Source organism: Schistocerca americana, chromosome X (genome assembly GCF_021461395.2).
Source record: "Schistocerca americana isolate TAMUIC-IGC-003095 chromosome X, iqSchAmer2.1, whole genome shotgun sequence".
Taxonomy (NCBI): Eukaryota; Metazoa; Arthropoda; class Insecta; order Orthoptera; family Acrididae; genus Schistocerca; species Schistocerca americana.
The window spans coordinates 682972370-682987668 of record NC_060130.1 but is presented as its reverse complement, the minus strand read 5'-3'; the positions used below and the strand labels follow the sequence as shown (position 1 = coordinate 682987668).

Here is a 15299-nt window from a genome sequence, read left to right as displayed (position 1 = left end):
TGCAACAGGGATTCCCCTGGTAGACACATCATGTACACTATGCACGCATTCAAAAATCAACTTATGATTCATTCAGTGAACTTAAAACGTGTTCAAACATGTTCAAAAACCAACAGGGATGCGTTTCAAAATCATATAAATCAATGTGCGTTGGATGCTAGGTGCTTTGTGAAACAAGGTTTTTTTTCCCCCTCGAGAATATGAATTTGGCACCTCCTTTTCCCGGTAGCATCCAGCTGCTTGCTGCGACTGCTTGCACAGCCAACAGCCACATTCCTGTAGCCAGGAGGGGAAGAATCTACTACTCAAACGCAACTCAACAGCGCATGCGCATGAGTCCGCTCGTAACTGCTAACACGAATCAAATGTAAACAGTAGTGACTTCACACACATCGGAGAGAATTTGTTGTTATGGAGTATTGCATAGTCTTCCTAAAGCCTTTGACACATTTGCTGTTGGCAGACGCTTGCATGAGGACTATGTGTCGTTGTTGTATATGGCGCATTTCCTTTACAATTTAAGTTATTTTCCTTTTTTTCTCGTTTATGTTTTATTGTTGAAGTATTACTCTGCAGTAGTGGGATACAGTAATATCCTTTTGTTAGAGTAACGGTTCTTACCAGTCAAAATTACAAAAATTTAACTGAAAATTAAAACAATGAAAAATTCCCGGAATTCTAAAAAATTCCCGGTTTTATCCCGGATGAAAAAATTCCAGGGTTTTTCCCGGATCTCCCGGTTCGTATACACTCTGTTCTGTTCTGTTCTCTCTCTCTCTCTCTCTCTCTCTCTCTCTCTCTGTCTCTGTGTGTGTGTGTGTGTGTGTGTGTGTGTGTGTGTGTGTGCGCGCGCCATTTCATTCTTGCATGTGGTGTGCGCATATTGACAACTCAACACAACAAGAAGTGACAACACTTCTTCTTTTTGGTGAGTGGTCTCCTTTAAGCTGATCATATTGCTCTCTCAGACAGGACAACACCTTTACATTTAGGCATTTTATATTTATATCACAAGTTTAGTTGATTGCCACATAGCGCTAATGGTTTAGTTACTATTGTTGGCAACTCTTGATGCGTGGGTGAGGGAAACACAAGGGGGGGGATATGGACACCGTAGTGGTGGAAGGGCGGCATGCATGAGCAAGTAAAGCAGTTCAGTTAAGTGGTTATTTTGATAACAGATGACCTACTGTTATAGCACCCAGTACATTTCCATAGATGGTGAGCATTTATTGGAGACAAACGTGTTGTCCGGACTGCCCCAGGAAAGCATAAGTGCTTGTTCTCTACACCCATAAACTATCTGACGGACAGAGGAAGCAGCTGTCTGTGACTGTTTGCTGATGACTCTGTAGTGTACAGCAAAGTGTCATCTTTGAGTGACTGTAGAAAAAGATCACAGAATTTATATTTGGTGTTACACACGACAGCTTTTTGTTAATGCAGGAAAATGTAAGTTAATGAAAAAAAGAGTAGGAAAAACAATCCTATAGTGTCTGAACACGATGTTAGTTATCTCCTGCTTGACTTGGTCAGGTCTGTTGAATTCTAAGCATAAATGATGCAAAGCAACATGAAATGAGATGAGCACATAAAGCCGATTGTAGGGAAGGGGAATGGTAAACTTATATTTACTGGTAGAATTCACAGAAAATTTTTTAAAACTTTATTTGAAATGCACCAATTTTCATATATTACGAACCATAAACTTACGTAAAAATATTTTATATTCTCATAGTGATAGTTTGTTCTGAAAATCATAGCATGATCATGCTACTCAAAATACAAACATGTATAAAATCCAATTGGCACTTCCTGCATTTGTTTGGACACCTTATATATGTTAGATGAAAAATTCACAGCTAAAAATAATGTGGAAATTGCCTTCAACTAATGAACTGCAGGAAAATATATAGTATGTGCATCAGAGTTGCACGGCTATGTCTTCTCATTAAAGTTTGAAATAATCTGTTGCACTCTGGCGATCACAATATGGCACAAAACTGCTGCCAAATAGAAGCTGGGAACTCACACAATCATTGCAGTCTGGAGGGACACAGAAAAGTGATGCAGTTGAGCCAAGTTAAATTTAAATCTAAACCCGCATGAGCATGCAGGCTAGGGTGAAAAGGGATGTACGAGACCACACACGTGACATTAATGTGACTTATTCTTGAGTATTGCTTCAATGTTTGGGATCCCTACCATGTTAGATTGGAGGAGGACACTGCAGCAATTCAGAGATGTGCTGGTAGATTTGTTACCAGTAGATTCTATCACGATGCATACTTAGGAAATGCCCCATTAACTAAAGTAGGGATCTCTGGAAGGAAGGAGATGTTATTTTCATGAAACACTACTGAGAAAGTTTAGAGAACAGACAATTGTGAAAAACTGCAGAACAAGCCCACTGCCACGAATGTGCAGCTCACATAATGACCGCACAGATAAGAGAAATAAAGGCTTGTATGGAATCGTATAAACTGCCATTTTCCCCTTGCTCCATTTGCGAGTGAAACAGGAAAAGGGATGTACTGTGGTACATGGTACCCTAAGCCATGAACTGTATGATGGCTTGCAGAGCATGTATGTAGAACAAGAAGTTGACTGTATCATTTCAAAACCAATTCTTTATGACCTATGGACATATCAATAAAATTATCCTTCAGAAGTAATGGAGAAGATTAAGGGCTAAATCTGTATTAGCTGCTATTGAGAAACAAAGCACAGACTCTACCCATGTCAGTATAGTGAGTAATAGACTAGGTGACTCACAAAAGATGTAAAACCCACCCTATTTCATGAATGGTTCAAGACATCGAAACAAGGTTTTTGACAAATGATAGAATGCAGAGAGACACGAAATGTTGCTGCAACAGAAACATTCTTAACTCTTGAGTTTACTGAATATTGAAGCCAATATGGTTAATGGAACACTTTACTTTTTTAATGGCATAAAAAAGCTCTAGAAAATACAAATACAGTGATTTAACAATTGTTAATGTTGATGTTGAAACTTTTCTCATAAATATCCATGGAAAGTGCTGAAACTGAATGACAAGGCAATCTGAAACAGCTCTTACAGTATAAACAATGCCATGTGGGGTACACACATTTGAAATAGTTTCTGCAAATGCTTTCTGATTTGCATGTAGTTGCATTTACAAAAAATGTACACGAGCTTGTATTTATGTCACATAAAATAGGGTCAAGAGAAAATAAATTTTATCCAAATAGCATAGCAGTATCTTCTTGTTACACGTAATAACAAAAGCCTGGCACAAGAGCCCCTTTGGTGATGCTTACAGCACAACAGATCTGATACTTCTATGAAAAAATTCAACGTCAATACAGTATAACAAGTGTTATATCACTGTAGTCATCTTTTCAAGAGCTTGTTTCAGTATCTCGATGCACACACAAAATAAAATGTGTGTTACATGTTAGGTTTGACTCTGTGTACATCAATACTACAGAACTTCTGTTACACTACATCACTATTGTGAGAAATTTCAGAATTTACAGAAGAGGCAGAGAAGGAGATTCCGTATCACCACAGCTATTCTCAAAACCTCTAACACACATTTTCAGATGTTTAAACTAGGGAAATTAGGTAGTAATTTGTGTTAATGAAATATGCCTGAACACCCTTCATTATGCTAACAATGTACAGTTTGCCATTAGTTCAAGTTAACTCCAATAACAAATGAAAAAACTAATAGAAAATTTTGAAAATAGTGCTGGACACCAATTATGATAACACAAAAATGTATAATTAACATATCAAATAGAAAGTAGTACAAATTAACAATGAAGTCATACAACCAGTTTATGATATTTCGTATTTATAGCAGTTTAAGACAATGACCACATGGACATGAAAGGAAATAAACAATGCAGTAGAACTTTCCTGCAGTGCTTTTGTTGACCTAAGCAGAACTTTTTACAGCAAAGTTACAATTTATGTGAAACAATTCACAGCCAGTGTGTGCTATCTGTATCACTCTATTACAGTGAGACAAGGGCTTTTAATGCAAGAACCATTCAAAAATGGAGAGTTGCTCAGAGTGCATGAGGAATTTTTGAGTAGGGCTTTATCCATCAGTAAATTTTGAGTAGATGATGATGATGATGGCTCTGAGCACTATGGGACTTAACTTCTTAAGTCATCTGTCCCCTAGAACTTAGAACTACTTAAACCTAACTAACCTAAGGACATCACACACATCCATGCCTGAGGCAGGATTCGAACCAGGTTTTTGGGAGATTTCAAGAGGTAAGGAAAGAGCAAGAAGGTGACCAACTGGAAGATGGAATAATGATATTAGAAAACACACAAGAGAAACATGCAGATACTTTTAATTCAAAACTGAAATACACGAGGAATTCTAGAGTAGGGCTTTATCCACCAGTGAATGTTGAGTTGTAGTTGATGACGATGACAATGATGACTTTGACGGCAGCGACAATGATGCATGATACACCTTAATACCATAGAGTTTTCGAAGATAAAAACCACCACACACACACACACACACACACACACACACACACACACACACACACACACACACACACACACAGAGAGAGAGAGAGAGAGAGAGAGAGAGAGAGAGAGAGAGAGAGAGAGAGAGTAGGTGCTGCTTATGTTGGAAAGCAAACGGCATTTTTTTCACAGTCCATGTAACAAGATTTATGATGTGTTCAATTAAATTTTTACTCCATTAATTCCAAACATGGAACATGGTTTGCCATTCACTTCGTTATGTTCATGTCCTAATTCCTAACAAATTTTTAATTTAATGGCAATGTACATTGTATTTTGGGAATATACTTCTTTTTCTGCCAATACTATTGAATAAAATTTCAACTAAATTTATATGACTGTGGTAGCAACACCATTTTGTCATTATACGTATATTCTACTTTTATTTGTAATGTGTTATGAGACTATAAATTTTAGCTCAATTCAGCCCCCCCCCCCTTTCCCATTGTCCATTGCAAAATGTGCTAATGCCTTGATTTTTATTCTAGTCTTATGGAATGAATATTTTATATGCCATTGAAATTCACTTCACGATGGGGTTTATGCCTTGGTGCAACTAGTGTTATTTTATTGGTAGGCTTCGAGAAGCTGAGCTAATTAACCTATGGGCAATATAAAGATAAGACACTTAGATGAAATCCAAATATTTAGAGATACATGTTTGAATTTGAATGATAATATTCATTTTTGCCAATGGCCTCACTGCACTGGGATCACTGGCTCCCATCAGATCAACAAAGTTAACTGCTGCTGGGCTTGGCTAGCACTTGGATGGGTCACTCCTCGTGTCTGGCAAGTGTTGATGGCAAGCAGGGTGTGCCCTTGTGAGGCCAATTGAGGAGCTACTTGATTTAGAAGTAGCAGCACTGGTCAGGAAAACTGATAATGGCCGGAGAGCAGTGTGCTGACCACATGCCCCTCTGTATCTGCATCCACTGACACCTAAGGGCAGAGGATGACATGGCGCCGATCGGTACCATTGGGCATTTGAGGTCTGTTTGGACGGTGTTTTTTTTTTTTTTTTTTTTTTTTTCATTCTTGCCTTTATGTAAGACTTATTACTATGCTTGTATTGCACATTTGTGGTAATTTATATTACTGCCACTAAACACTATATCTGGGAGTTAAGACCAATTTTCTTGGATTACATTACATCTGGCTTGTTCTACTTAGGTCTAGCAGTTGAACGTAGTATTTATTCTATTTCACATATTCTGTCACTTCCCTCAACTGCTCCTCATAAACTGCTAGGTCATCCCACGTTTCAGTATACCAAATTTTGATAGCATTTAGAAATTCTAATGTAATTGCTATCCTGCTTGATGTATTTCCTTTATGATGTTTTTAATGTTATTAATGTCTTGGGAGTGAAATTACGTGCATTTCTCAGAGGAAATTAACATCCATCACTACATATTTATGGGGTGATGTTAGTTTGGTCCCCATTAAATCTACATCTACATACATACATACTCCGTAAGCCACCGTACGGTGCATGGACTTGGTTCAATGTCTCCCTTTAATCCACCTTCCTGGTGGGGAATCTCACACATTCAAGTAGTATTCAAGAATGGATAACACTTGTGTTCTACACATGGTCTCTATGATAGACGAGATACATTTTGCTAGATTTCTGGCAATAAACAAAAGTCAGCCATCCCTCAACCATTCACCTTCCCTGCAACAAACCTTATGTATCCACACAATTTTGTACAGCTTTGCAACATTATGCCTAGATAATCGACATGATTGTGTCAAGCAGCACACCACTAACCCGAATATTACAGGATTGTTAGTCCTACCCATCTGCATCAACTTATAATTTTTCTACACATCGAGGAAGCTGCTATTCATCACACCAAATACTACTGATAGATTTGTTTGTTGGACCTAAAATCCCTTGTAGGTCTTTTTTATGTTCTACACAGTTAAGCCTTCTATGAACTTCACTGTCATCAGTTTAGAGAACACAGTTCTTAGAAATCGGTCCCAGTTTAAGTAGGACTTGAGATTTGTTTCTTAGCTTCACTGACAAAGGTACTTTATCAAAATGTGGAAAGGAAAATTTAAAGTGCATTATGAAAGGATCAGTCTGATTTTCGGAGAAGCAGGGGCATGTGAAAACTAAAATTAGTGCAGCACTCAATAATACAGCAGATTTAAGAAAAAGCAAGGAAAAACACTGCATTCGTCAATTTGGAGAAAGCTTTTGATAATGTGGAAGGTAGATGTAGCTGTAGATGTTGAACTGGAATAACCTTTTTCAATTCTTTGGTGGTGTGGTATAAACTACACACATGGTTGCTAATTGTAGCCACTGACATTTAATTTGCTTATAGAAGAGGCAGCAAGAGCCGTAAGACTGTTTCAATGTGGCAGTTTGTTACAGCCAAAAAATCAACACAATATAGTTCATTGATGATACGGCAGTGCTTGCCAAAAGTGGGTAGGAACTGAGTCAAATGCTCAATGAAATGGAACTTGAGATAGCTGGTACCTACAAAATGCACATGAAGAAAAAGAAAACTTAAGTAATGGTGGATGAAGCAGATGGCTATGCTGGATGGCTAAATGTTAAACTAGGACAAGAGACTTGAAGATATGACAAATTTTCACAACTCTTAAGCAGATTAGATAAACAATGAAGATGCAATAAAGACATAAAGGGAAAAGCTATACAAGGCAAAAAGGATTTCTACAAAAAGGAACAGTCTGATCATATGCTTCTCTGCGGACTTCAAGAAGGCATATGATTCAGTCAATTGGCAATCCCTTTTTATCATCTTTGAATCTTTGAAGAAAAGGAACCTACCCCAAAAACTCTAATTTCCATCAGACAAACACTCCATAATTCAACCTCCAAAGTAAAATCTGTGGGTGACTTATTAGAATCATTTCCAATCAAAATGGTGTACGGCAGGAATACAATCTTTCGCCTATCCTCTTTAATCTGGTTTTGGACAAAATAATGCAAGAGTAAGGAAAAAGAAATTAAAAACCAAAACAATTGACAAACCACACTACTTTGAATACCTAAAATTATAACCGAATGTCTTGGTGAGCTATCACAGCCGAGTCACTGAATAAATGTGAACTCTCAAGGAAGGGGCAGAAAGAATTTTTCTCTAAATATCCTTCCAAAAACTAAGTACATCTGTTCAAAACATCTTACATAAAAACTGACCACAAAGTATGGAAAAATCAAGTGAGTCCCATGCATCAAGTATTTACGCAAAACCCTTGAACGTACAGAAGGAGAGAAAACTGCACAGGAAACTTGGATGCAAAAACTTACAAGAGATAATGGTAAAAATCTACATTCAAAGTAAAAAATTTATTTCCATACACATGAAAAACAGACACTCCAACATCGTTATCTAGCCTGAAACTTGTAAGCTAGCAGAATGCTTACGCTCCACAGAAAAGGTGATCTGGAGGATACCCTGAAAGTAGAATGCAAAATTCTAGGAGAGATACTCAGCACCAAAAGAACAGAAAATGGATACAGACTACAATCCTGAAAAACACCCCAAAAAACAGTTTCATCTCACAGCATACATCAGAAAAAGAAGACTGAAATGTTATAGGCATAGCCACAGGCTCCCAACAACAATATTTACTCACAAAATTGAGACAATAACTTGAAACCATACGCTGGAACCAGCAGGACAAAAAATTGGCAGATGGGAAGTACTGCCAGCGAATGAGGTCACCACCCCAGCAGGGACAAAGTGGGAGCTGCATGGAGAGCTTGCATGATCCAACAGGTTTCAATCAGACATAATAATAATAATAATAATAATAATAACAAAAAAAGATTAGGTAAAATCTCACAACAAGAAGCGATAGAGCAATTAGATGAAAAGAAGCAGAAATTACAAGCATTGGCCAAACGACTTAGAAGATACAAAAAAAAGTGAAAATAGAAGGAAACAAAATCAAACATTCAACACAAACCAAAAGACATTTTACCAGGCAATAGATAACACACTCATTAAAATAGACAATCCACCAAACATAACAGACATGGAACACTTCTAGAGCAACATATGCTCAAACCCAGTACAACATAACAGGCATGCACGGTGGATACAAGCAGAAACAGACACATACAAGATGATACCACAAATGCCTGAAGTGATAATTTTGCAACATGAAGTCACCCGAGCAATTATTCTACACACAATTGGAAGCCCTGGAAAAGATAAAATAGTAAATTTCTGGCTAAAGAAGTTCACCTCAACACATTCACATCTAACTAAATTATTTAACAATTACATTGCAGACCCATACACATTCCCTGACACACTTACACATGGAATAACTTATCTGAAACCTAAAGATCAGACAGACACAGCAAACCCAGCAAAATATCACCCCATAACATGCCTACCAACAATATACAAAATATTAACTTCAGTCATTACACAGAAATAAATGACACACACAACACAGAACAAAATTATAAATGAAGAACAAAAAGGCTGTCGCAAAGGAGCACAAGGATGTAAAGAGGAACTGATAATAGATGCAGAGGTGACATATCAAGCTAAAACTCAACAAAGGTCGCTACACTACACATACATTCATTACCAACAAGCTTTTGATAGTGTACCCCACTCATGGTTACTACAAATATTGGAAATATACAAAGTAGTTCCTAAATTGATACAGTCCATAAACATAGTAATGAAAAATTGGAAAACCACACTTAATATCCAAACAAACTCAAATAATATCACATCACAGCCAATACAGATCAAGCGTGGAATATACCAAGGAGCCTCATTAAGTCCTTTCCGGTTCTGCCTTGCTCTGAACCCACTACACAACATGCTAAATAATACAAATTATGGATACAATATTACTGGAACATACCCACACAAAATCACACATTTGCTATACATGGATGTTCTAAAACTACTGGCAGCAACAAATCAACAACTCAACCAATTACTAAAGATAACAGGAGTATTCAGCAATGATATAAATATGGCTTTTGGAACAGACAAATGTAAGAAAAATGGCATAGTCAAGGGAAAACACACTAAACAAGAAGGTTACATATTGGATAACCACAGTGACTGCATAGAAGTGATGGAAAAAACAGATGCCTATAAATATTTAAGATACAGACAAAAAATAGGAATAGATAATACAAATATTAAAGAAGAACTAAAACAAAAATATAAACAAAGACTAACAAAAATACTGAAAACAGAATTGACAGCAAGAAACAAGACAAAAGCTATAAATACTTATGCTATATCAATATTGACCTACTCATTTGGAGTAGTGAAATGGAGTAACAAAGACCTAGAAGCACTCAATACACTTACATGATCACAATGCCACAAATATAGAATACATCACATACATTCAGCAACAGAAAGATTCACATTAAGCAGAAAGGAAGGAGGAAGGGGATTTATCGACATAAAAAACCTACATTATGGACAGGTAGACAATTTAAGAAAATTCTTTATTGAACGAGCAGAAACTAGCAAAATACACAAAGCAATCACTCATATAAATACATCAGCTACACCACTGCAATTTCATAACCACTTCTACAACCCTTTAGATCACATAACATCAACAGACATGAAGAAAGTAAATTGGAAAAAGAAAACACTACATGGCAAGCACCCGTATCATCTAACACAGCCACACATCGATCAAGACACATCCAACACATGGCTAAGAAAAGGCAATATATACAGTGAGACAGAAGGATTCATGATTGCAATACAGGATCAAACAATAAACACCAGATATTACAGCAAGCATATTATTAAGGATTCCAATACCACAACAGATAAATGCAGACTTTGCAAACAACAAATAGAAACAGTAGATCACATCACAAGCGGGTGTACAATATGAGCAAATACAGAATACCCCAGAAGATATGACAATGTAGCAAAAATAATACATCAACAGCTTGCCTTACAACATAAACTAATAAAACAACACGTTCCCACATACAAGTATGCACCACAAAATGTACTGGAGAATGATGAATACAAATTATACTGGAACAGAACCATTATAACAGATAAAATAACACCACATAACAAACCTGACATCATACTCACCAATAAAAAGAAGAAATTAACACAACTAATCGAAATATCCATACCCAATACAACAAATATACAGAAGAAAACAGAACAAAAAATTGAAAAATACATCCAACTGGCTGAGGAAGTCAAGGACATGTGGCATCAGGATAAAGTTGACATTATACCAATTATACTACCAACTACAGGAGCATTACCACACAATATCCACCAGTACATCAACACAATACAGCTACAACCAAATGTATATATACAACTACAGAAATCTGTAATTATTGATACAGGTTCAATTACCCGAAAGTTCCTAAATGCAATGTAACATGTACCGTACAGTTAAAAGGAAGTCACGCTTGATCAAGGTCTGCATCACTTCCCATTTTTAACCAGACATAATGTCTGAGAAAGGAAATAAATAATAATAATAATAAACCATGAGACTAGAAAAAGTTCAAGAAAAGTTATGTTTGGAGCACAGTTCTGTATTATTGTGATGCAAGGCACAGACAATGGGAAGGTGGGGAAAGGGGGAGGGAGGGGGGGATTTAATCATAGAAGCCTTTGAAATTCAGTGTTAAAGGAGACTGCTGAATATCAGAGGGATTAAATGAGTAAGGCAATGAGTAATACAATGAGGCAATGAGTCAATGAGAAACAATGTCTAATAAAGAACATAATAAAATGAACTTATAGAACACCTAGATGCATATGACACGAGTTGTTGCCGCAATGCTGCGGAATGGCACAGTTACGCTGAAATGAAGAGGATAGCTGGGGTGCAACAGAGATGGAGAGCTGCATTAAACTAGACTCACGATAGATGGCAATAGAAGATTGGTTTCCAAGAACCTGGTTTATGCTGCTTTTCTTAAATGTTGCACCCTTTAATGATTTTATCAAGTCCTTCAGTGCATCCACTACTTACATTAAATTATTCAAGAGTTTCTGACTGTCTCATATATTCAAGCCTTATAGTAAACAGTTGACCATTGTGAATGTAACGGCCAGTGGAGGACAAAAGTTAATTTAAAAATCTATTGTGTAATGTTATAAAGTCGCATGAAACAATATTCCTGAAGCCCAAGTACATTTAGATATCCACAAATGTACCGTGAACCTAGAGAAGAGACAAGAACAGTACAATATGTGTAGCCAGTGTTGTAATAGGTTATAAATTAGATGCATAATTAATAGATAATAGTTTTTAATTATTTAACTCTGAACGTGGTTGCAATACATTTCATGAGACAACACATGCTTGTTTTAAGGTTGCTGAATAAGAGCTCTAGCTGTGTATCAGCAATTTGGAAACTTGTGGTAAATTCCTTTGGGACCAAACTGCTAATGTCATTGGTCCCTTGACTTACACACTACTTAATCTAACTTAAACTAACTTATGCTAACGACACCACACACACCCATGCCCGAGGGAGGACTCTAACCCCTGACGGGGGTAGCCGCACGAGCCATGGCAAGGCGCCTTAGACCACATGGCTGTGGCTGTGTATCAGCTGTCTTGACAGCATCAGACCACGTTAGATGCAGAAAATCAAAAGGAAGAAAGGAAAATTAACATTTACTATTTCATTGATGATGAGATCATCAGAAACAGAGCTCACGTTTGGATTTGGAAAAGAAATCAACTATGATCTTTTCAGAGGAACCAACTGTGTCATGTCACAAGCAATTTGGGGAAACCATGGAAGTCATAAATTTGACTGGCTGAACAGGTATTTTAAATGCACCTCCCGAATGTGAGAACTGTGTGTTAACCACTGCGACACTTCACTAGAGGGTAGTCAGTCACAATGCTTAAAAGCTAACAGAAAGGACAGTTTGAAACTGCAATTCTTGTTTAGTTTACTCACGTCTGAGAGCAGGTATCCTCCTACCCACACTTCCCTCATAGGCAGATGACCACAGTTTCTAACTCCATGAAGGAAGAAAGGCAGGAAGGAAGGAAAATTAGGGTTTAACACCCCCTTCAATGATAAAATCATTAGAGACTGTGCATAAGTTCAGAAGGGGGAAGGAAATTCAGTGCAACCTTGCAAAGGCAATACTAAGAATCTAAATCTGGGTGGGGGTTTGAAGCACCATCATCCTAAATAAGAATCCAAACAGTAATAAATGGTAAAATGCATAAGGATACCCCAACAGATTAATAAGAGCTATACTGGTTGAACTCACCACTTTCTGAGCTTTTCAAGTTGTTATCCTTCTCAGTTAACTCCATTTTCATGCTTTCTATTGTTTCTCTCAGTTCCTTAACAGTTGCAGTCAGAGATTTATTCTCTTTCACAATATCTTCCTTCTCTTTTTGATAATCTGACAAAAGTTTCTTCATATCTTCCAAGGCCTTCTCCTGACTGCTCATTAGCTCTGCAGCTTTCTCACACTGCAAAACAAAGGATCTCATCAAACTAACACAAACATTGACATCTTTTCATTTGTAGTGGAAATTGTGATAACTTCTGTTTGGGTGCCACTGAAATATTAAGTTAAAATTTCCTTCTTAAAATGGAAAGCAGAAAATTCATACTTGGTTATACAAATGGAGATCACTTGCAGCCCCAGAATTCTAACATTTAGTGCACCATATGTACAAACTGAAATACATAATGAACAAACCCAGCTAAAAATTTATAATCAAATAGTCATGTCAGATTGTTTACTACCAAAATTTGACTCTACTGGAAAGTCAGAGTGGTGAGTAGTGGTGGTGGTGGTGGTGGTGGTGGTGGTTGTAAGCTACAGTGTCCAGTGGAAACATCGCCGACAGTAAAGAAGGACTTTATTTGACTCCAATACATGATGTGTCACAAGTCAGCAAGAAAGCACACCGCCTCCTCTGCCATCTCTGGCCAGCGCTGGCTTATGAGTGGTGGCTTTTGCTTGGATGTTGCGCAGACACCCCATGATGCTGAAAGCAGGCCCATGGTAGGTCAGTAGCCTCTGGAGACCACAACTGTTGTCAGTAGCGTGCTACTCCTCTCGGCGGCATGGTGTCCAGACGACCTCTTGTTCTGCAAGCACTAGCATGGCGGCGCATGGAGATGGCTGTGCATAGGATTCAACTCACTGTCCTGTGACAGGAGTAGGACAGCAGCTGAGGAACCAAGTCCCCTCAGGAACTTAGCATCGACATCAGCAAACACAGATGGCAGACTGGCAGGGCTGTGACACCAAGTCCCTCAAAGAACTTAGTGCTGGTCACAGACACAGCCTGGTCTTCAACCCATGGCTGCTGCTGGCAATGTCCAGTTGTCTCAGTGGCCAGCGTAGCTCTCGTGTTTTGGTGCTGCTGGTCTCTGGTGAGGAGAAGTGCCCTTGCATCAAGATTCATACTTATTTATATGCTTCTGGTGCACATTTGTTTCACAAAAACCTGTTGCCTAGACATGTCACCCATAAAAAAAGAGGCTGTGCCTGGTGTTGTGACACTGACCCGCTTGCTATGTGGTTACTACTGTGCAGTGCAGTTTAGTGTTTTGTTCTCTTATCCTGGTCTCACAATCCCCTTGTATGCCCGTTATTGTGAGCCACATGTCACCAAAATGATGCCTAATGGCCTGCAGCTGCTAATGCTACATTTTACAGCAGCTTTCTCAGTACTTTTCATTACTTTTGCGCAAAGACTGGGTAGCAACACTACATTGCCCCCCACCACAAAGAAGAGTCGGTCCCTCGGATCTTGATCTGGCTCAGTCTCTACTGTAATTACCTTTACTCTTAATTTGTAAAACTAGCTTGTACTACTAAATGGGCTACTCTTAACTGCTACACCATTACTATATTAATCAGCAATTTGGTAAATCTATCTTCCATCCTTCGCTTGGGGGATCCAGTCTATGGCAACTTTAATTACCTTTGGATCAGGTTTTTGCATGGCTCATCATTTCACATACATCAGAGCTTCCCAGAGCAAAATCAGTCACTAACACACTACCAGATGTGACACTGAAGGTCATGGCTGCCTGACATCTACTTTCCTCATACTTTTCCACATGCTGCAACAATTGTTCTACAGTGATTCACCCCTCCTGTTCTGCTGTCATCCAACTTTGTGAACAATCCAGGCTCAGTTCCCAGGTGTCAAGAAAGGTACGATTTTGTTTTGATAACATCTCTACGGGTTCATCTGGCCAATACAGCTGTGGCTATGTCTTGTTCAACAGAGTAACTTCTGTCATCATAGCAGGTAAGGGAAACATAGGTCCCGTAATATCACATATAGTCCTGTTGATTAACATTCCACTACCTCGCAACTCTAAATGTTTTGCCTCTATGAGTTTCCCTTGCTCATAACAACTAGCGACCATTACTACGTCGTCATATACTAAGTGTATCCAATGTAAAAATGCTCTCTGAATATACAGTTCAGGAATTGTCACCTCTTTTCAGCAAGGACATCCCTCTGTTTTAGTTCTGAACAATTGCATGATGCATGTGCTCCAACCCATCACAATCTCACGAATTAGGCATATGGTGACTACCCCCAGCCCCATTTTACACTTTTAGAATTGCGCAGTACCATTACTATCACCTTCTGCATCTGCTCCAGTAATCATGCATATGCCCTGAGTAACTGTCTTTGCTCCTTTGAGACCTCTCTCAGCCTTCTCCCATTATCTGCTAACTGTTGCACCCATGCAGAGCAGCCACAAAGTAAT

The 15299-nt window shown here is 38.2% G+C and overlaps 1 protein-coding gene across 3 annotated transcripts in view; it reads right to left on the bottom strand.

The window, feature by feature from the left end:
- Nucleotides 1-15299, bottom strand: part of LOC124555635 (spindle assembly abnormal protein 6 homolog) — a 275888-nt gene that overhangs the window by 46942 nt on the left and 213647 nt on the right. For all 3 annotated transcript variants that reach the window (XM_047129612.1, XM_047129613.1, XM_047129614.1), the window contains one exon: nt 12817-13024. In XM_047129612.1, coding sequence (XP_046985568.1) covers nt 12817-13024 — 208 coding nt within the window. The remainder of the gene's footprint in view (nt 1-12816; nt 13025-15299) is intronic.